The sequence below is a fragment of the Motacilla alba genome, chromosome 4A (genome assembly GCF_015832195.1).
Source record: "Motacilla alba alba isolate MOTALB_02 chromosome 4A, Motacilla_alba_V1.0_pri, whole genome shotgun sequence".
Taxonomy (NCBI): Eukaryota; Metazoa; Chordata; class Aves; order Passeriformes; family Motacillidae; genus Motacilla; species Motacilla alba.
Window position 1 is genome coordinate 2,666,207 of NC_052045.1, and position 24,079 is coordinate 2,690,285.

Here is a 24,079-nt window from a genome sequence, read left to right on the forward strand (position 1 = left end):
TTTAGCAGAAGGCACGAAAATATAAGCCCTGCAAATTGTTTCTAAATCAAGATACACATTTTGAACCAATTAGGGTAAATTTTAGAATGGTAATTCTATGCTGATAGGAAGCAGAGTGTGAGTCTCCTCTTCATATTCAATCTGGCTAGAAGTTATTTGCAATAAATTTCATAATTACTAAGAAATTATAAATTATATATTCTATGCTTTAACACAGATTCCAGAGGAAAGAAAATAACAGAAGCCAGAGTAAAAGCAACCTGTCAGCTGTCTTTACCTCTTTATTGGTACACAAGCTGACAGATGGGCACTGATTATTCTGTCATTAGATCCCACAACTACAAGAACTTGGTGCAGCCTTTGAATTCACATGGCTGTACGTGTGTGAGCCCATCTCTGCTTTTCTCATCCAGTATGGGAGAGGAGCTTTTCATCAAAGCAGCTGAGTTTGATATAAAATGTGGTGCTTTAGCTGCCCATTATTAGCTGTGAATGACTAGAGAACAGAAAAGAATGCGAAGATCTCTTCCAAGTTCATTATTAACACTTGAATAATATTCTATGGAAAGAAATATTATCTATGTCTATTTCAGGTTTATTCATTACAGGTTTAGACATCTTTTTAAACCACAGAAAAACCATTACAGAGAAGTAGACTTTCTCTTAACTCTATCAAGAGTAACTATTTCAAGTTGTTGAAACAAGAATATTTCACATTGTTTCAGAGATAAGGTTAGGTGTGATATGCTGCAAATTAACAAACACATTTTCTAAGAACAGATAGTTCTCACCTTCTAAACACTCAAAAAAATCAATGAAACATTTAAGAAATACATTTTTAAAATTATAAATACCTAATTCTCTCCTTTATGAGCAAAGAAATCGAAAACTAAAGCGAGAAACATGAACAAAACCCTTTAGGATTAATTTCTTGATGTTGAAGTAAATAGCTCTATCATCATTAAAACTTTAGTTAAAATTTCCATTAGGGTCAGATTTCTATTGGGACTGAACTGCACCTCAGTCAGCACATTATCCCAGTGATCTGAAGGATTTGTTCCCACTGGGAAGGGCAAGAGTCCATTGGAAAAGCACAATAGATAAAGAACAGTTATAGAGCACCTTTGCCCATTAAAACAACGGGTAGAAATAATCTGCTCCATTGAAATCACTACCCTTAGAGAAGAACGGGAGTGAGAAATACAAGACTGACTTTTTAAATTTAAAAATACAATTTAAGCACTAACTATTGGAGGCAAACCAAAGTTATGCCCATCTCAGAGCTGGATTAGCTTAAAGAGGTTCTGACCCTGCTCACAAGATCCCTTATCAGGGCAATCAGGAGCTCTGTTTCCTTATCCAATTTTCATCACAGCCTTTTCCATGGATTTGCACACACAGTCTCTCAAATAATGAAACTTTCTTGTTGAACACTCCCCACTGTTTTTATTTACCTGGTCATTTGTAATGGATCCAAATGTCCTTTTCGGAGCTGTTTTGGGCTGTCATGTGAATAAAAAATTAGAGAGCATTTTAAAAATTGCAACATTTAGGTGGTTTCATGAATACATAATCAACGACACAGGGACACACAGTGTGGTAAACCAGAACAGCTCCTGAGTGCTGCAGACAGGACTGGATGTGACAAAGGGCACCAGAAATCTACACACAGGTATTGCATTCCATAGCATTTCACCACAGGGTTTTGTTAAACCTGTGGAGCACTGACTGCCCGGGCATTGTTGGGAAGAATGGGAAAAGAGATCAGCTCCTGGTTAATGCTGACAACAGAGACACAGTCCACTGTGTCCAAAACATCCTGGGGACCTGCACTTGCAGAGCAGTAAACTGGCAGAAAGCAGGAATTGCTCAAAGAAGTGGGGAAGGGAAAGAATATTGTGCTAAATAATGCTACAAGCCCAACTGCTTGTGATACAAAGTATTCAGATTGAGAGAGGCTACCAGTGATTATTCCTTAAAACATACAAATTATGTAATTGTGTGTAACAAGTCTGCATTGTGAGCTGACAAAGGGTAGATCAACACTGTCCTCGATCTTCATTCAAAAGGGGATTCTGAACCTCCAGAGAAAGCCACAGGAGCAAAGGCAGCTCATTGTTTCGTGGCTACATCTTCACCCTACTCCTATTATCAATACTTCAGGCACTGTAAATGACAAACACATCACGAGATGTCCTTGGCTCAGCTGAATGTCAAACACAAGTCAGGGGCCATGCACAGCTCAAACTTCTACCAGTATTCTACAGGAACTCATCTCAGTGACTGGTGCAATAAGCTAGAAATACACATTTATTACACGTTAACAATCTTCTTGAAAGGAAAAAAGGAAGAACAAGAAAAAATATTAAAAGATTGGTTTCTCATTAGAAATTTAATCAGTAATTAAGTAATTACGTAAATAAAAACCTTTGGCTGAAATGTAGTTTGGAGTCCAAAGGACCCTACGATCTTTTCAGAAAGTCCAGAAAAGAATGCATGTTTGCTAAATGCTGGTTATTTCACATGGAACAACACAGAAAATCTTTGCAGGGCTTCTGCAGAACTACAAGACAGGTCCCAGACACTTTTTCCTTGCCTGTTTTTCCAAGACATATGGAACTGCTCTGCGACTGTGCTGTCTGTCAGCAGAGCAGAGACTACAGCAGCACAACTCCAGCTCTGAATGCAGAAAACAGACCACAGTTACATGGTGGACAACTTTTTTCCACAAAAGCTGAAAACTAAACTTGCAGTTTTCTTTCAAAGGCGATACTTTGGCTGTGAAATTGTGAATTGCCAAAGCCAAGTTAACGTCTTAAACACAAAATATTCCACATGGCAGGCAATAATGGGTCTGTGTGTCTGTCATGGGTGCATGTGGATGCACTCAGATCCAAACCACCCTAAGTGGTGTAGCTCTAATAAAGGTCCCAGGTCTGCTATTACTCACCCAGTGTGCAATTTGCTGTCCATGCATTCTAGAAAATTACCATTTTTTGGACAGCTGTCCTGCTTAAAGACTCCACAGTCACTCCTCTCATGACATCTCACAGCTTACAACCCAAAGTTACGGGAAAGAAGTGTCATTAGCAGCAGCAGTTACCTTATGAACTGAGTGGCAGAACTTCAAAGGAAAAAAATAACATTACAAAGGTAAGAATCTCCTATAATGCAGACCTCAGCAGATGAAGAGTTGCTTACAGATTTGAAACACTCTCTTTGTCAAAGCAATGCAGCCTTTTAATTTGTAGGCCAAGATTTTTAAGGCTTTTGTTCAATTTATGGTTTTCTGTCAGTGTCAGGCACTGTTTCTATTGGTTTACTTTGAAGCAAGAAAAAAGTTTAGCTTGGAATAAACTGAAATTTCAGGTTCAGAACCGCAATAAAAATTGGATTTGTAAGCACCCAATTATGCATAAACCTAAAGTGCATTTTCTGCATTCAGAACCCTAATTAGCTCCATTCCTGTGTAAGAGATGAGGAAATCATTTTATGAGCAATGTCTACACCATAACTTGCTACTTTTCCTCCTCCTCTATAAGAGCTCCTACAAATGGAAAACGTTGCCATTATTTCTCTCCATTTACACAACCACACCCAAAACTGCTCCTGTCCCACAAAACAAGAGCAAGCACAACACTGTGCATGGGATCAACAGAACACAAGGATAATAATGAACCACTTTATGCTGGAAAGAACAGCAAAAAATATAACATGGAATGAAGAAGAGAATAATCAATGTATTTAATACTGATTTTCTGAAAAAGAAAAGAAAAAAAAGGCTAGGAGGTTTACCCAAACAGGAAATTACTTCCTTGGAAATATAAATTTTATGTTATTATTGCAAAATTTAAACAGTCCTAATAATTTGCTGGAGTGTCCTTAAACTTTTCAGATGAGCTGGTCCCTTCTTTAAGGAGTCTTCTTCAATCTTGTCATGTTCTAAACATTGTCTACTTTATTTTCTAAGATAGGTAGATATAAGATGGATGTGTTTTGTCTGAAATGGAATATTTTTTCATCCTACTCAATTCTTGGCATTCAACTGTCAGAACATGTTTATTAGATTATATTCCTCCATTGAGGAGAAACAATTAGGGACAGTCAATACTATATTCTGGATTTATTTACTTTTTTTGCTGCCCTAATTTCTTCAGTCTACACTTCAAGTGAGCCTGAAACTCCCTAACTTAAAAGTGTTAATATTTTTAACCACTAGTTTTACAAGGGAGAGAACAGGCAGAGCTGAAAAATTGGGAACCCACATGAGCTCCACATTTTCAAGACTGCACCAAGTTTCATGAATAAAAAGAAAGTTCTCTTTCCATAGCACATCTCTGGCCTTTGAAACGTTGTCTCAAGTTGAGTTGTTTGTGAGTTCTGAACTATATCTAATTTCTCTTTTTAAACATGGATGAAAAAAAACCAAAAAAACCAAAAACAACAGAAAACCAAAACAAAAAAAAAAAACCACCAAAAAACCCCAAAATCTAAAAAACCCCAGAAACCTGAATCTTTTATTTTAATAGAAATTTACTTCATCCACCTATACAATCTAGGGTGGCAATAATGGTGAACCCACATTGCTGCATTAACAGAACACAAAATTCCCACGAAACTCCTTCCAGGGAACTGGGCCATCACTTGAGTGGTCTTTCACAATGCACTGCAGACATACAATTATATATTTCAGAAAAAAAATATGCAGCTGCACCAGAAACTGTAAGGAATTTATGTTCACAATACTCCTGCTGCATAATCAGTTGTCGACCAACTAAAGATGGGAAATTGAAGTACAGAGACACTTCTATCAACTGTCCAAAGTTTGTAGCTGGTCTGAAAAAGGCTGCCACTTCCGAGTTACTAATCATGTTTAAAATTAGACTTCAAATTATAAACTTTAGAAACTAACTGTTAGAATGCCTCTTTAGGGGTTAAACTTCAGAATTGCAAACTTCAAGCAAAGTTCTTTCATTTGGAGACACTTTGACCAAAACAAGGGAGGTCAACAGCTGCAGGTAACAACCAGGGAGGAAACCTCCCCTCTTAATCTCCTCCATTACAGTTGTTCAGAAATATTCACAGACATCCTACTGAACAAAAAGCTACATTTTCAACACCCTGAGGATATTCAGATTAAGGTATTAAACATGTTTGAGCTTTGCTCTGAATTCCCATGATAAAGCTCCAGACACCTGACGTTTCTGCCTTTGGATTCACTCACTATGGGTATATAATAAAGGGAAAAAAAAATTAGGATTTATATCAGGCAACAATACAGCCAACAAGTGCATTTTGATATTTGCATTATACAAGGTGACAGTTACATATTTGCTCTATTTCCTGGCTGAGAGCAGGCACAGAACCGAGGATGTGCGAGGAGGGAAATAAATGAGTACAAGGCTCCAGTGCAGCGCTGTGCCTTTGGAGGGAAGCACTAACAATTCTGTTCAGCTGCTCAGAACAGCTCCTAAATCACAACCTCATTGTGCCTCGACAGCCAAAGGCTCAGCCTGAGCTCCCAGTGGCACGTTTGGAGCTGGGGGTGAGCCCTGGCAGGTGTTGGTGAGGGGTGAACCTGCTGTGCCCTCCCGCTCACAGCCTGCTGGTGAGCACATCAGCGCTGCCAGGCAGGAGGGATTAAACCTGACAGCCACTTGTGCAGCAGGAAATACAAACATCCCAGACAGCTCTGAAAACTTCTTCCCCCTGCAGCAGGGGCTGTGCAGCATCCCCAGCTCGCAGAGATTTCAGTGGAGACTGGGGGTAATGGGTTTGTGTGGATTCAGTTCGTGGCAAATGGGACAACACAATATAAAATGGACTGGAATAAAACACACTTGTGCTCTGCTGCAAAGGAGTAAGAACCTGCAAATCAACATTCATTAAATTAATGCATAGTTAGTATCTCATTCCCTCCTATACATCCATCCATCCACACACAAATTCAGTGTGTATGATATCTTTAAATGCGTGTCATCCTCATTAAGAAAAATCCATAGTCTGACCTCTGATGCTGCAGCTTTTCCAACAAGTTGTTTAGCAAGATTGTCTTCTTTGACCTAACACCCTTCTAAAGCTCGAGTTCAGCTGGGAGCAAAATCACTGTATTTTTCCTTTATGCTCACACTTCTAGGAAAAAATGCTGACAAAACTTCCCTCTGAACAGCAGGAGCATCTCCTGTGGAACCTCCCACACTTCCAGAAACACAAGGAAATTCCTTTTTGTGCAGGGGCAGCACTTTAATGTCCATGTGTCACTGCTTTATGAAGGCTGATTAAAAAATCCACAGCCTTAACAGAGAAAATTCACAACCCATGTGGGCAAAAATATAACAGGGTGAGAAATAAACTCCAACAGAAGAGACTTTACATCCTCCACTTGGAACAGATTTCCCCCAGCTTCCACAAGCAGGCTTTAGGAATTCTAGACCTGTCACAAGTACTGCAGAAATGACCTGATCATAAGCCTCTCTCAAGGCCTCCACTCTGCAGGGTTTTGTAAAAATCAAAATAAGAAAGAGTGTGTGCGTGTGTGACATTTAACTGCCACGGGATCAGTTTTGCTTCTGAAAGAAATAGAGCTATACTTTTTCAAGGAATGAGAACTTATCCTTTTTTTATTACTCTCAGAAAATAACAGTGAGACTCCCATATTAAATTGTAAAAGTATGTGACGTATGCAAGTGCAAGATGCCACTTCACTGCACATGGGAAGATAACAAATAATATTGCAATTTCAGAGTAATAAATCGAGATGGTGGCTGAGAAGACAGTGACACTGCTAAAAATAGTTCCAGAGAATTCTGAAACTCAGTAAATAGAAGTCTTTTCACCATACTGATCAAGGAGTGTAGGGGATAAACCAAAAATGTATTTTCTGGTGCTGATTTCTCAGGAACTTGACTTCTTCCTCCTCCAGTGTTACTGACTCCTATTTATCTGACTCACTAGAACAAGAGTGAGATAAAAAAGGAGAAACATTTCCTTACTGTAAGGCAGCAACTTGAGTCTGAAAATCAATTTTGAGAAGAAATCTCTTGCTACCTGTGTGTATTGAAAGTTCTAGCAAATAAATTGTCCTGACTTTCCAGTTAATGAGTTATATTCTGAGAAAATGCTTCCCTGTGAGTTTGGGATCAAAAAAATCTTAGAAGTGTATTTGATTTATACTTCAATATATAGTTTTACTCAAGAATATATTCCTTTCTAAAAACAAAAATAAAAGTCCAATTTCACTCTAATTGAATGTGCTTGAGCTATTTCTTGGTCTTAAAATCAGAGATGGAATTGATGTAACTGATTTGTAAGAAAGAAAATAAATTTAAGAATATTAGAATGGCATGTTTACAAGGGAAACACCAAACACTCATCATTCCAATCCAGCCTTTCTGCTTAGTTCACTGTTTATATCCCCTAATAGCAGTTTAGTCGTGAATATACACTAAAAATTATAGCTAACGGACAGGGATTTTTTTCCTCCAAAAGGGGGAAAAAAATCAAAGAAAACCATGAGACCGTAGAACACAGCAAGCCAATATTTAAGCAGGAAGAGCAGCAGCTTCAGAAGGTAAATACAATATCCATCTCCTGCTGCAGAGCTCTAGATTAGTCTCACCTGGTCATGTGAGTCCTCCAATAAATCATAAACTGAGACAAACCCTCCCACAGCTCATGGGGAAAAATGCAGAGAGTGGTGAATGTCAGGAGTAAGGGGAGTTCTGGGGTGTGTCCTCAGCAAGGTTAATGCCAGAATAAATAACACAGCTCAGGAGTCATCTAGCAACGTGACTGCCCTCTCACAAAGTCTGCTACTCCAGAAAAAGCAAATTAAACAAAGGTTGGTGAAGCCATTTCTCCCCAGTAATGACGCCGATAACCCAAGTCTGTCACCACGACATTTTTATGAAAATCCTTTGCCAGGATTTTCTTCTCCTGAGAAACTGAGGAGCCTCAGGAAAGAAATGTAACCAAGAACTCTCTGCTGCTGTGGAATGCAACAGGTGCTGCCTTGATTGGTCCATGGGAAGTGTTTCTAATTAATGACCAATCAAGGATGCAGCTGGCTCAGATTCTCTGCTCAGTCACAGCCTTTGTTATTCATTCCTTTCTATTCCTTTCCAGCCTTCTGATGATTCCTTTCTCTCTATTCTTTTAGTATAGTTTTGGTATAGCATTTTTAATATAATATATATGATAATATAATAAATCAGCCTTCTGAAACATGGAGGCAGGATTCTCATCTCTTCCCTCGTCCTGGGACCCCTGCAAATCTCTCAACACAAGTCAAAGGGAAATTCCAAGCTTTCCCAGGTCTGGGTGCACACACAGCACTTTCCTGAGGTTCATTCAATCACTGTCCTAAACCAGATGCTCCCAAACAGCAGCTCACATTTTGTTTGTGGTACAAAAAAGCTGTCATTGGCACACACAGAAATTGGACCTGAGGCCTCTTCCTCAGCCAAAAGCATGAACAGCTTTGGGGCTGCTGCCACCATTCCAGGCAGGAAGGTGTCAGGGTGGCTAACCAGAACTGAGAACTTCCCCAGACCCCTCCCAGCTCCCACTCTGACCAAAACCCCATTAAAGACCCAGCACAGTGCCCAGAGAACCCATTCCTGCTTGGAAAGCAAGGAGAGCATCTCTCAGCCTCACACAGGCTGGAACAGGAACAGCGACAGGACAAAGCACCTTCTGGGGAGGAGAAGATGCTCTCAATAATTCAATGTGAAGTTTAGCCTTCGAAAAAAGTGATGTAAACAAGTGATTCTACCAACCAAACATTAAAATATTGCATCCTGAAATGAAGTATTATTATAACTTATGTCCATCATCTGGGAAAATGACCATTAGCATGGAATATAATGCACAACTCAAACAATTTAACTTAAACAGTCTTTAAACAATTTTCAACTTAGACACAAAGACTTCATCTATACCTTGATTTGTGCGCTTGATTATTTTTTATTTCTTTGTCTTAGAGGGTTTAGCATATTGTTAGGATTCTTGCATATTAAGATATTAAGCTAAGAACAATAATTCAATTTATTATGTCGATGAAGCAGCCAGCTAAACAAACAGTTGATTCTGAATTCAAAGATTTAGTTGGGCATGTTACTATTTTTAAAACATGCCTAGGATGTTCTACCAAATACTACATCTGTCATTATTCATCAGGTTCACAGATACTGAAAGAACACAAAACAAGTACTCTCCAAGACAGGACGGAGTCAATTTGCTCACAGAAATCTGCAGGACTGCTCTCTACAATAAAACAGGTTTCAGTTGTTACGTGGATTCGAAATAGAGCACTATCTTCAAATCCTAAGGTGACACTATAAAACTAAATTTTTTATGTGTTCTACCTACAGAGTCAAAGCTCTGCTTCCACACTCAATTAACTTTACTGGTAACATAAGAAGAGGCCTACTGTGGTTATATGTGGAAGCACCCATTGTGAAATGTAAAATTAAGTGAAATCTGTTTTGAAATCCAGCATTATGGCTCTAAACAAAACAGCAAACCAGAACTAAATTAGTGAAAGTGACTGTGACAGCTGAAGCCATGGAGCTTCCAAGAGGGCTCAGCATTATTAAAGATTTTCCTTATTATGCTCTTAGGCACAATCTGATTAGTTCCAACAGCTGCCCAGCAGGAAAAGCCAAGCCATCCTTCCACAGGAGCCCTCCAAGTCAAGCACCTTTAGCTTCAGTGGTGCCAGATCCAGGCAGCACACAGCACTGCAGCATCAGCTCTGCTCTCCTGATTGACACTGATGTCAGAATTTCAAACCAAATCATGGCAGAAGCTCCTGATCAGCATCATGTAAGCTACTAAAACCTGTCCTGATGGATAAACTTGTTCCACAAGAAATACACAAAGGAAAGAAAAAAAGAAAATAAGAAAGGAGGGGGGGAAATCCACTGTGCATAAATGTTACTCAAGTCTCTGTTAGAGGCAATGAGTAACAAAAAAGGAATTATTTTTGCTACTTTGCTTGTGACACTCAGTAGCCTGAAGCATATGCTGTGCTGTGACAAATGTGCCATTGAACTTTAAAACAATATTCAAAATAGATCCTGAAAGACTTCACTCCTGTTTGCAGGAACTCTTGCAGTGTTATCTGAGTATTACAAGAGAGATTAGGAGACTGATATTATTACCACTTCTCCCAGTGCCCTGGATGTTAAGTTAGGATTTTAAGAGCCACAGACACAGCGCTGACTGTGAAAGGTTTCAAGCCTGGAACAGAGATTTTCAGCCAGCTGGAGCCCTGAATCATACACTCCATCATCAAATAATTCTGAAGTTGTAATAAAGTTAATCAATAAAAAACACACAGGTTTTAATTCCACAAAGGTAAATTCACTTCTGAAGAAGGCTTGACTATTCTTCCAGTTTCTGAACATAGGAAAACTTAGGAGAAAATCATATTTCTAGTGTTGCAAAGTTTTCTGCCACTGGGCAGCAGAACAAGTTCTGGTTGTATCTCCGGGCTCTACTTCCCACCTTAGCTCAAGCATATACACATTTTAAATAGAAACCAAATTAATTTTATTTCTGCTTAATGCAATATAAATGGGCATGGAAATTAGTGAAAAATGTCTTTGCACAGTTTCTCAGCTCCTCTGTGAGCCTGTAAAACCGTATACTTTTCAAGTTAAATAATAAAGTTGAAGTCTTTTATCACTGCATCCAAAATGCTGTTTTCATAGTATAAGAATGCCACCAGTGGGCTGATGTAAACAGAAATTAAAACAAGTGATCATCACAAAATGTAGTGTCTAAAACTTTGCCACTATTCTAAACACTCAAATTTTAAAATCTAGAATTTTTACAAAACAGATACAAAATACCACTACAATTACACACATGGAAAAAAAAAAAAAAAAAAAAACCAAAAAACAAAACAAAACCAAAAAAAAAAAAAAAAAAAAAAAAACAAAAAAACAAAAAAAAAACAGATAAGAATATCAGATTCCCCACTGCTGGGCAAGAAATCTGTGAGCCTCAAACTGGCAGAAGCTCAGGAACAGCTTGGGAAAATATTCTGGTGATTCCCAAGCATCTGATATCAAATGTTAGAGAGAGATCCAAGATCAGAGGAAACGCAGCTCCATCCTGCCAGGCCAAACTTGGGTCAGCCCAGAAATCAGTGCCTGCCCCTCCTCTTCCCCTTGGGAGGAAGATGCAGGCTTTGGAAACAGAGACAAGCAAAGACTGAGAAGACCAAAGCCCAGTTCAGGTGAAAAATTAAGGTGTCCAGCAAAGGTCATAACGTCTTCACATAATGCACTTCAAAACCCAGACAATAAAAATCTCAGAAGCAGATATTAAAGCAGATATTAAAACACACACACACTAACAGGTTTTTCTCTTTAGCTTTGCCAGAGGTCCACTTAGACACTGAACTTCACTGCCAAGCTCTGGACGATGCTGGCAGTTGAAGGTTTGAATTATTCAAATGAAAGGTTTTTGATGAGGGAGGGGCTGGACTAGCTCAGAATTTAAAAATAAGCATTAATGTAGAATCCTACAAAGAAGCAGGCAATCTGGAAACTTCCAGGAACTCATTCGAGTTCTGATATTGTACAAGAAGAGTAAGTGTCTTGGATATTCAACATGGACAAATACTTGATTACATAAAACGATACAAGTGTTTATTGTAAAAAAATAAAAGGTTATATGAAATTTTGATCAGTATTTTAGGCTCTGTTTTTAAGACTTACTTCCAAATTATGGTGTTCATAATAGTTCTTGGCTTTCCCAACAAATACCAATTCACAAAAAAGTCATGTGTAAGTGCCAGAGTACAATTTTTGATATGAGATGGGAAAGAGGATGAGGAACAAAATACAAGTTACTCCTTTGTTTATACCTTTCAATCTGCTGCAATAAACTATCTTCAAAAAAGCCCTAATGGAAATGAGGATGAAAATTATACGGCTAGGGTTAGGATGAAGAGGAAAATGCATTCTCCCAGTGAAAAAGCCATATAATATCCCGGTCTGAAAAGCACAGAGGAATATCCTGACTCAAAAGAAAAAGAAGAGGGAAAAAAAACCCCAGAAAACGTCAATTTGCTTGAAAAAGCAGAGGAAAAAAAACTACAATTATTCGACTTTGGAACATCAGCAATAACCAAAGCAAGAACACATCACATTAATAGAGCCAGCAATTACAGCACAATGAGAGAAAAATGTATTTCTATACTGAGAGCTGATGACTCAGAACTCATTTCTTTCAGCAATGTTTCTTTTTGTTTCTTCAGAATTGTCTGAAACAGTCTTTGCTACATGTCCCAGCTTCAAAAGCTCCACGGGACTTAAGTGTTCAGACCAATTATGTTTCTGGGTTAGAGAATATAAATTATTTTGCAATACACCTTTCTTTCAGGAATAAAAATAACTGTACTAATGCAGTCAAGGGCCATGAACCTTAGCTGACACTTGATTTAAATATATTCTTTGATACCTCTTTCTTCTTAAATGGAAGGAAAGTGTTCTATGCAGTGTATTTGGGGGAAAACTAGCTGGGATATTTAAATCTTCATTACTAAAATCCAACATTAGAAAGATTAAAGTAAATATAAAATCAAGACACATTATTGTTATTATAAAAGCTAGTTTAATATTTTAATTGTGTATTTTATGACAACTTAAACCAGGAAAAACTGAAACTACTTCTACTTTCAAAACATAGCCTAAAAATTGGAAATTTTCAAATCTTCCTCCCCCCCTAGATGGGATGAAAAGTGAGTCTTAGAAAAGTGAGTTGGATAAAAACACTGAATATGTAAAAATACTGCCCCAACACCATGGCAATACTGTTTTGGCACTTGAAAAAGGCTCCTACCTCTTTCTTCAGTGATGTACAAAAGAATGACACCTTTAAAATATGGTAGATTTTCAGACAGTAGGAAAAATTAAGGGTGCAGCACCATCTGTCCCCAGTGCACTTTTATTCCCTTTTGTAACTTCATGTGGCACTGCATGTTTGCAGTCCCAGTATCAGTCATCTATGCAAACCAGAGTATCATTTTATTTTGAAGGGATATTTTAGTGCTCTTACTGGGGTTATCAATCAAGAGCAGGATAGTGTCACCAGGACATTTTGATGAAAATCCTTTGCTAGGATTTTCTTCTCCTGAGAAGCTGAGGAGCCTCAGGAAAGAAATATAAGCAATAACTCTCTGCTGCTGAGGAATGCAACAGGTGCTTCCTTGATTGGTTATTAATTAGAAATACCTCACGTGGACCAATCAAAGAAGCCCCTGTTGCATTCCTCAGCAGCAGAGAGTTATTGCTTATATTTCTTTCCTGAGGCTCCTCAGCTTCTCAGGAGAAGAAAATCCTAGCAAAGGATTTTCATTAAAATGTCGTGGTGACAGGATAGGTCATGTAATTGGCAATTTCATATAAATTAAAACAATTGTTTCCTTGATGGCTGTCGGAAAATGTTCCATTCTCTGTGCTGCCACACACACAGGCTGTGTAAACAAATCCTGAGCCCTGTGTGCTCAGAAAGCATCCCAACATCTGAGCTAAAAGTGATCTGTCTGGACATCAGCAGAAGATGATGCTCAGCTGAGACAGATGAAGTGGAGCTCTGCGTTTGACAGATGGGTGCCTCGCAGCTCGAGTCTATCATCCTCTCCTCTCTGAAACATGCTAACTTATATATTATTGCTCCGTGACAGCTCGTGTGAAAATCAGAGCCTGGGATGCAGAAAGAGACACCAACTTGTCCCTCACCCTAACTCACTGAACTTGCTGTGCCTGAAGCAAGACTTTCTCCTGCAGTCCTGCCTCAATCCCCAAAGGGACGTCAGGATAACGGGAGCTGACAGTTTTACAGCAATTGTGCCATAAACCACCCTAAAGGAGCCTTGTATCAACCAACAAGAGGCAATTACCTTGACTCCTGACTCACTACCACCAGTCAGGAGCAGAGTTTTATCTCCTCGCTGACACCAAGTCACAGCTGCAGGAATGCAAATCAGTTTTCCCTTTTAAAGCTCAGACCCAGTGACTTTTTCAAAATAATGTGCACAGATGACCACTTGTCTGTCCAGATCCCTCTAGACAGGTTACCACTGAGCAGTATTTTTATTCTAGCACAAAATCTTCTCTAAAGAATCACATACTTTGGTATTGTGGATTGCAAGAAAAATGAGCAAATGGCGTGGAGGATTTGGAAGAAGGCAGATTTTCAGCTACAACATAAAATAATGAAAATAGACTCATTTTGCAAAGGGGATGTAAAAACTTCAGATGATAATTAAGAACATCACAGGGGAAAAGCAGGCAGGGGGAACCATCCACATGAAAAAAACTGAAGATGTGTTAACTTTAACCAAAACACTGAACTTCTATCAGCAAGTGAAAAAGGGAAAGATGTTTCGGGTCTGACCTATTCCCCCACTGTGGATTTAGGACAAAAGTACTTGGCACCACTCAAAAGACAGCCTGTCTGTCCTAAAAAAAGCCTCTCTTTTAAAGGGCAGCTAAAAATTACCTTAGAAAGACAACATGTCCAGCCCTCCCAATTTATTAAATTACCAGCACAAGAGAGTGACCTTAGAGCTTGACTGGAGCTCAACTGCAAAGCAACAAAACTTCCTAAACCTATTTTCGAGTTCCCTAAATCCATAAACTTCCCTTTCTATGCTGGCACACAAAATGAGAAAGAAGAAACAGTACTGACCCACAAACATCAGCAGTTTAATCCTCCTGAGAGATGCCAGTGAGGCTGGGATCAGCCTGGGCTGCAAACTGTGCTGAGGAGCCCACGCAGTCCCAGGGTGGGAAGGGACCTCTGGAGATGGTCTGCTCCTCTGCAGAGCAGCTGCACATCATCACACCCAGGTGGGGTTTGACTTTTTCCAGAGGATTGTGAAGAAAAACAAGCCATCCCCTCTCCAAGCAGAAACTCAAGATTTTAGCCTAAGCTACATGACAGTGAGAAGGAAAAAAAACCCATAATAATTAAAAAAAACCAAAACAACCCTCAAATGCTTTTTTAATGTGCATCTTATTTTCACCTTGTCTGTAAGCACTGTCAGATCCAAGGTCTGGCTTTACATAATTTCTCAGTTTTAGGCACCTAAGTACTACTGTTACCTGTACCATCAATACGAGTGTAATTTTATTTTTGTGGCAATTAGTCTTGAAATATCACTGAACAACTAATGTTTCCTGAATGAGAAGAGACAAATACTGAAAAGATCTTGTTCTTGTCTATCAGGAAGTCAAGAAATCTCCCACGTGAACCATGTATTTTCCTGAGTATATAGAAGTCTTGGAACCTTGAATAGCCAATTCCAAAATTCTTGGAGCCTTGAATAGCCATCATCCTATCAGCCATATTCCCCTTACACAATTGCTAGAAAGGGTTGGCAGTAAAAAAAGAAATCAGAAAGTGCAAGAATATTTTGTTCTTAGAGGGTTACAACGAATTCACAAATAATTTTTGATTTGTAGAAACAGTAAGAAAAATTAAGTTGAAATTCCTTATTTGTATTACAAATTCCTTATTTGTATTACAAATTTGTATTCATATTAAATTGTGTTTAACTACAATATTCAGTAAGAGCTGGCAATATTAATAAATATCTGTTTACAAGCAGAAAAAAAAAGCTCTGTGTTGGCAGATTTTTCACAGACTGCAGATGTTGGCAATAACCACCCCAGGCTTCCTGTGACCTACTGAAAGGGCCAGTAGAGCCCTGCAATGTCCTGTCGTGCTGCTGGAGCCCTCCCAGATAATCACCCATGTTAGTGTAATGCACATTAATTCCAGTGTGACAAGCCATGGGACGTGGTTTGAAAGTCCTCCCAAAGGGAGGGTTTGGCTCCCACTCTAAGGAATGACAGCACAGAAAAGGACAGGAGTGAGAGGCCCAAGCAGCTCGTGCTTGGGACACTGAGGCTGATCTGGTGATAAGAAAATCAAAGTTTGTGTCACTGTGCACTGAGTTTGCAGGGACGTTAACCATTCTGTCTTGTTTTTTCTCTGTGTGCTGAAGCCCACAGGTGCAGCACTAAAAACAAACAGACCATTAGAGACCAAACACAGCAACAAACGACACTAAAAACAACAAAGTTGGTTGGCCTCATCCACTGTTACAGCTTTTGGCTTTCACATTTGTATCCCTGCTTACCACAGGATTATCAACAAAGATTTCGTTAATATGACTTTCTGATACACATTGAACTGCAAATCTAGCCTCAGTCTATAATTCTAACTACCCAACTAGATTTATTTCTACATAAAACACATCTTCCACTCTTGATCTTGACAGTGATGTGAGTTCCTTGATCCAAGACTGCTGCGAGGCTCAGAAATAACCAGTTGCAAACATGAAATATGATGCTTGAAGTGTGATGAAGAAGTGTGATTTCCATCTTCCATGGGTCATGGAATTGACAAACTGTATCAGAAAACGGGGATATCTTCTATTGAAAGGCATCACAAAGATGATCTAGAGCAGCCAGATGAAACTCTCCTCATCAGAGGCAAGGCTGACGTGGTGTGAGACTGAGCAGGAATCTATTTTGTCAGACTACAGAGGTATGAACCGACAGCTACAAAGAGATTATCATATTATTCTAGAAGGGATGCACCAGCTGCTTCTGATAGGTAAATACACCAAAATTACTGTAACGGGGAAGAGTAATGGAACAGCAACCCCAATCTAATTTCCCCCAAACTGCAAAGGATTAAAGGAAGAAAATATTAGCACTCAGGATCAGCTCACAGAAGAAAATGCTCAGTTCCTGCTGCACCTCTGCAACTTCTGGTGTACGTGGTGTACCTAGCTGACAAGAAATGCTAGGCAACCAATTAATAAAAATATTATTTAAAACATGCCCTTGTGTGAGTCCTTTTCTAATCAAAACCTGTTCTGAGCCAGCTTGCCTTTTTAGCATTTAAGAGAACAAAGGAATGCTTCACACTGAAATCTCTGCAGTCAAAGCACAGGCCTGTGACACCTATAAATATGAAGTGTATTAATCAGGTAATACTAAATATCAGCTTGCCTTGAGCGCAGATGTAAGTGTGCTGGAACAGTGTAATCATCAACAGCAAGCAGGTATTTATGGCCCCGCGGTGGCCCAGCCTGACACAATGCACGTTTTGTGTCAGTCTGTAAACAATGGGACTGCCCCGAAGAGCTGAACAAAGCCCTGGAGGCTGGGCTGCCCCCTGGGTTAAAGCAGAACATTGGGATTTGTAGATTCATCCTCCATCAGAAATCACTGTTTATTAACGTTTCAATGCACAATTTGCTCTTGCACCCCACTGTTTTCACCTACTACTTCTATTCCTGAATGCCCAGCTCTTTTTTCCTATTATTTCCCATTTATTACTTACAGTAGCTATCTCAGCTGAGACAAAAATGGTTGGGTTTCCACCTGGCCATTTATTTCTTGTCTTAGCTGCACCTACCAGCTCCCACCATCAGTTTTACACCATCCTCTTCCCCAGTCCAGCTATTTCTCATTCTAAATGAATTTTCTTCTATTGTTAAATAATATCTAAGTTCTCCCTCCTCCCCTGGCTCACAGCAAACACTGTTTATCATGTGAAACCTTAATGTCACTCCCTCTATGGTCACCTTGGGGCATCTCAGCAGAGAAACAATCTTTTATAATGCCATGCACAGCAGCTTTGGGGCCAGCAAGAAGTTCTGCGTGGCTGTCTCCTCTCTTCCATTAACAGTGAAACTGTTGCCTTTTTGGAGTTCATGTGTTTCAAACAGGGCTGAGAAAATCAGAGCCACAGAAAGTTTTGAGGATGAGGTGCCGTGGATCAGTTACACATAAAGAAGTTATTTTCCATTCAGGTACACCTTGATAAAATGTGGGCAGGTAAAAAAAAAGAGTGTTAATCAGTGTGGTAATTAAAGCTCTGTCTTGTTTTAAATAAATCAAATCCTGCTTTACAAAGCTTCCACTGAATCCAAAATACAAGAACGTATTTCTTTTTGTTTTGTTTCGTTTTCTGTTTCTGTTTTCTGTTTCAGAAAACAAAGTTTTGCTTTCTGCTGTTTTAATGAGTTTTAATGAGAGGAAGAATATTGGGGGGAAACAAGCCATTTAGTTTACAGACTTTATAGTTTCTTATCTAGTTTGCAAAAGAAACCAAATGCAAAAATTATATTCAACCTTTTCCACACGCTGTGAGAGGGACAGTAAGGTAAGTGTAACAAAGTGAGGAAATACTGTAACACATGACTGTTACCATCCCAAGGAGCTACAGAGGTGCTGAAAATGTGCTAAATACCTATAAAGGGCTCAGCTCAGTTCCTAGTGAGAAGTTCCCTTTTTCTTTTCAGAATTCATTATGGACAAAGTCTCTATCTACCTGTTTTTGGGCAAAACAGGCCTGGCTTCACACAGGCGATACGGAAATCTTGGCTAAATTTGTTTCAAAAGCCAACTACAACTGAAAACCTTTCTCTTCATTTCACAATTTGTCAAACCCCATCCAGCCCGGCCGGGGACACCTCCAGGGATCCAGGGGCTTCTGGGCCAGGGCCTCTCCTCCCTCACAGGGAAGGATTTCCTCCCAATATCCAATTTAAACCAATTTTCTGTCAGAACAAAGCCTTTCCTCCCTGTCCTGTCTCTCCAGGCCTTGTCCAAAGTCCCTCTTGCAGCCCCTCCAGGTACTGAAAGGCTTCAATGAGGTCACTCTGGAGCCTTCTGTCCTCCAGGCTGAAGAATCCCAATTCTTTCCTCATAGGAAAGGTTTTTAATCCTCCTAATTATCTTCCTGGACCTCCCCTGCTGCAGGAAATACTGGCTGTATTTCCTGCCTGCTCACCAGAATCCTTTATTTCTATTGCTTGGGTTTGTTGTTTGTTTTTATTATTTTTTAACCAATTTTATGATTACTTTTGATATTAACATTCTGAAAATTACCAGTAGAATCACATCTGGAAATACCGTTCCAAATGGTGTCTGGCTGTCAGAAACCTCTTTTTTGGATTTTACAGATCATTTCCAAGGTATATGAAATTGCTGGCTCATTTAAAGGCAGTAGATCCATAACTCCAAAAAAATACCTGACCAACAGGCATTCAAGAGAAAAAATGCAATTAATTCTTTCAGAAGATCTGCCAGCAGGGCTGTGATTTCACTAATTATTTTGTTTGCAGCACATGCAGCACAGGATTTCAGAACTTCCAGTCTATACCAGTGTGTGCTCAACCTCACCACCTTCCTTCCCATTATGTGGCAAAAGCAGATTTTTCAGAGACACCTGAATAAACATGTAATCTGTCATTTTTTATTCATTTTTTTCTTTAATTAAAATTTAAATAATTTGATATTTAAGTTATTTGCACATTTCTTGATGGAAAACCTCTCATGCAGACCCTCTCACCCTGCCCAGCCAAGCCCTGTGCCCTGCCCTGCCTTGGGCAGGTTGGATTTCAGACGAGCTCCCACTCGTGTGACACAAAAGTGCTCCCACTCTGCTGATCTGGTAAATTCTCCCTCTGAATGCACAGGCCAAAAATAAGCTCACAAACAAGACTGTTCTTGTGGTGATCTGAACTGCTGCTCATCAAGCCCAGGGACTCCTGATTTAGCCATTTTCTACAGTTTTCCTTTTCCTACAATAACAGCACTTTTGGATAACTCACATTTCTCTGTTCAGACCGGATATTATTTTGCCCCATTTTGTGTGTAACTCTGGCTTTTTCATTATTTTCTACTCCTACTGTTATTTATTTAATATGCTGTTATTCATTCCCCAAAATCTCACTGAATATGCCTCATAAAGAACACTCTGCCCTACAGGATGCTTCTGCTTCGCTAGCTAAAAATCCCCAAACAAAACCCACACATGTAGATTTACCTGCTCTCCTATAACCTAGGAAAACTTTTAAAGAGCTTACTGTAAAAACTTCAACATTATAGTAAGTACTTGGAAAGTTTTTAAGTTTCTTGGCTGCACTGAGAGCAGACAGACATGTGTGGGATCTTTTTTTTTTAATTTTTTTTTTTGATAGCTAGCCAGAAATGCCTGGTAGGATGCAGTTTCCTGAGAGAGATTTTTATGTCTTTGACATTCCCTTGGACCCACACTGCCACAATTACTTCAGGTTCTGAGCAATTTAAAAGAGTTAAAAAAGGCAGAGCTTTATTTTCATTAAATTGCTAGTAAGTACTGGTATCAGTGAATATCAGCTATCCAGTCAGTCCAGCAATATATTGGATATTATAATCTGTGTTGTTCTGGCACTAAGGAGGGTCAGATTGGTTGCTGAGCATCCAAACCACAAAATAGTTCCCTATTCCAAATCTAAGGAAGTGAGGACAATTTCAGCTTCCCCCAACATTTCAAGGTAAATTTCTTTCCTGTTTTTAAGTTTGTTTCAATAAACTCAAATGAAAGTGATCATTTATTTAGCAGTCACACGCTCTTGTTTATATAAACATCACATGTTTGTGTTATTCTTCTGTTCCCTAATCCCAGTTCCCCTGTTGGTTGCTAGAAAGAATAAAAGAAGCAAGAATATGAAATATCTGCTCTTACAAGGTCACTGGCACCACTCTCCTTGCACTCCTGCACAGCACATTTGGAGCTGCTCCTGCCCAGACATCACGAAGCTGCTCTGACAAACTGACTCCTTCCCTCTGGAAAAGCTCATCAATACCCAGGCGAGCATCACACCAGCTCCTGGGCCAAGTTCTACTGCTCAAGTCCACCAGTCGTGCAAGAGAGGCACAAAAAAAGATTGTCTCCATGAAAATGGGAGGCATAAAGCCAGCACAAAACCCTTCTGCACTTGGCACTGTCATGTCAGTGGCAATCGGGACACGTTTCGAATGGTCCAGGAAGACTGTCAGCCCAAGTGTACAAACACTCTGAGAGCTGCTGCAAGCTCATAGGGATGTGGATGTTTCCTCACACTGTTACACATGCACATAAACAGCTTCCCACAGAGTGAGGATGAGATGCAGCAGAACGCACCCAGGGCTATGGATTCACACTCTGACACGGACCTGCACCTTACCGCAACTGCAGTTCACAGCTTTGGCTTTCTGTTGCTGCGTGCAGCACACAGCTCTGGGTTTCTGACGGGTTGGTGAGGACTGGCAACACTTGTGGGAGGACAGTAACACACACAGCAACAGAGAAGGATGAAAGAAACCCACCTTGAGGAGCTCATAATGCTGGATTCCGTTCACCCCGATGTCCGGGTCGATGGCAGACGGGACGGAGTAGCGGGAATTAATGGCCGTGTTCTCAGGGATTGAGATGTTAATAACTGTGGAGGGGAAAAGGGGGGCGTTGTCGTTTATATCCTCGATCAGGAATCTGATCTTGACCAGTCTGAACACCTCGTCGGGCAGCACAGCCACCTCCACCTCGTAGAAGCAGCGGTTCTCGCTGAAGATGCCGGCGCACAGCTTCTCGCGGTCGATGCGGTTGGCGGCCGTGAAGATCTCCCCGGTGTTCTCCTCCACCCTCACCAGGGGCACGTCCCCGGTCTTGTACACCAGCTTGAACTGCAGCGGGGAGGACAGGGGCACGTCGGGGTCCAGCGTTAGGTTGAGATCCTTGAGCAGATTGCCAATGAGGACATTTTCGGGCAGCTCTTCCCGCACGGTGTAATTCTTCTCCTGCGCGCCAGATTGGAACACGATGCAGGCCAACAGGACTGCCAGGAGGTAGGTTCCAGACAGCAAGTCCATCTCCAGAATGACTAATGAGTATCCGTGGAGAACGCCAGGAGGAGCTGGGAAAAGGGAAAGGAAAATCCTTTAAAAGTCACAGAATATTGTGTTCCTAAAGCGGCAAGAGCTAAAGGAGCTCCTTTCCTGCTACAACTGTTTGAAAGCCTCATTGGTAAAGTCACATTTGACTCCATCCTTCCTAAATATGTATAAACTTTCTTGCACAACTTTTCACTTGAAACTCTTAACTAAATACAGAGGTAAGAATTTTAGGGCTGGATCATATTGAACGGAGAAATAAGTACAGGAATCCCCTACTTCCAGCATGAGATTTTCCTTTGCTCCTTAGGAAAATGCCTTCCTTCGATCTCTCTGCCACATTGTCCTCATTTCTTTTCTGTTTCCTAAGAAAAAAAAGTAGGCAAGAAGTTTGCAAGCAACCATCTGCTGAGAACCAGATCTTTTTATACCTCTGTCTTAGATATGGGAATAGAAGAACACTTGTCTTAATTCTCCCCCCAAGTTTTGCACTGACAAAATTATGTAATGTTTGTTAACAACGACAAAGAAATCTGGATATTTTTAATTCATGAACTTAAACTGGCAAGAAAATGTTATTATCTAAATGGAGTCTTGGTGAACTTCAGCCAACACTGTGTGGAAGTCTGTCTAGTGAATTGCAAAAAAATTAGTATAATTTTAAATTTGGTGATGCCTGTTCAGAGTAATCTGGAACACCAATACCTTTAAAGGGAGATACAGACTTGTTGGAAAAATCTGTACTTTCCAAGCTGGTTTCTGAATAGCAATATATTCTTGCCTTGAGGTTGTTAACAACCTCAAGAAAGATGGAAGTGGAATAGGAGGACTTACAGGTACACACAGATATCTGTGTAGCTGCATACAGCCTTCAGCCAAGAATTTTTAAGAGATAAATCACTCTCTTGAAGGCCATGTACAGAATATTTGCCTAATCTTTACATAATTCTGCCATTCCAGAATTTAGGATCTGCTAGGATAGCATTTCCCTAAGGTAAATGTTCAAGAGTTCCTGGTAAAGTGATTTTTCTCGTAAATGAACTCTTAGGTTAGCATCTGTTTCAAATATACCTGTGCCAACACATCTACATTCTTTTTACTGCAGGTAAAAGTGTAATTCTGTTCCCTGTCTCTTCTCATTTTATTCTCCCTGTCATAGCACAGATTGATTTACTTCTGCAGATGAAGTTGCAGTGGCTGAAGAAATTCCTGGTGCCAGTAATTGCCTCCACCTGTTAGTCCCTGCCTTTCAGCAGCGCCACTTGCAGGGGAATTTGGACTAAAGCTTTGATTTTGCAGTGAAACAGGTTAGGAACAATTAATATTGCTACTCCATTTCAGCACTGCACACTGCTTTGGCTTGGAAGGCGGTGGCAGATACAGAACATTCCAACTCCATCTGCAAGGGGGACCCCCACACCAGCACCATCAACCGGACAGCATTTTCAGGCTTCATGATTATGCAAAAGCAGAAAATGATACCATTTTTGTGATTAGACATGAAATAAAAATGCTGCAAATCCCCACTTAGGGAAAAGGGCTTTGCTCCCTGAGTAATTCAATGAAGCTGGAGGGAATTGCTGACATGGGGATGGCATTTCAGGAATTCCCTGATTTATCACTGGACTTCAGGGATTCACAGCACCCAAAGCAGAACCAGCCAGGTGCCCAGAGTGAAGCAATGGACCAACAGCTTTCTATAAATCATTAAAACATCACATTCTAATTATGCAAATAAAGAAGTCTTCAGCAGCTCCTGATCATCATTATGGTACCACCATGGTAGCAGTGTGAGCCCCACAAATGACTTGGTGATAGTCTACAAGTGGATTAGTTTGGCTGCTATAATTTGATTTAATAAATTTGATTTATTAACTGATTATTATTTGATTTATTAACTTAATATATGATATAAATATATGATGTATGATATATATGTTACAATATATATTCTATAATATAATACATTATGAATATCTATTATTAGATATGTAATAAATAATATAAATATATTTATAACTTATTATTTGATTAATTAACTGCATCTCTTTAAATGCAGCTCCAGCAATTGCCATCCCACTGAAGCAACTGCCCAGGTGCATTCGACCTGCAGAGAGCCCTACTTCAGGAAAGCACATCTTTGCATCCATTATTACTGAAATAAATATATTTACGTTGTTTCCTATGGAAAACACAAACAAAAATGTATGCGTTACATGTATGGTTATGCAAAAATGTATGGTTAGTAAAAAGTTGATACTTAAATGCTGCCCCAAAAAAAAGAAAAATCAAAATGGTTGCATGTTTTGTGCATCCTAGAAGGAACTGTTTTGCCACTTCTTCTC

General features: G+C 39.8%; 1 protein-coding gene across 4 annotated transcripts in view; it reads right to left on the reverse strand.

Annotated features, from left to right (window-relative positions):
* PCDH11X (protocadherin 11 X-linked) overlaps window positions 1-24,079 on the reverse strand; it is a 426,317-nt gene that overhangs the window by 360,249 nt on the left and 41,989 nt on the right. For 3 of the 4 annotated variants that reach the window (XM_038122872.1, XM_038122873.1, XM_038122875.1), the window contains 2 exons: window positions 21,174-21,757; window positions 1,455-1,502 (listed from right to left, as the gene is read on the reverse strand). In XM_038122872.1, the coding sequence (XP_037978800.1) occupies window positions 1,455-1,502; window positions 21,174-21,713 (588 nt within the window). In that variant the 5' untranslated portion in view covers window positions 21,714-21,757. The remainder of the gene's footprint in view (window positions 1-1,454; window positions 1,503-21,173; window positions 21,758-24,079) is intronic. The other variant, XM_038122874.1, reaches the window with a different exon arrangement.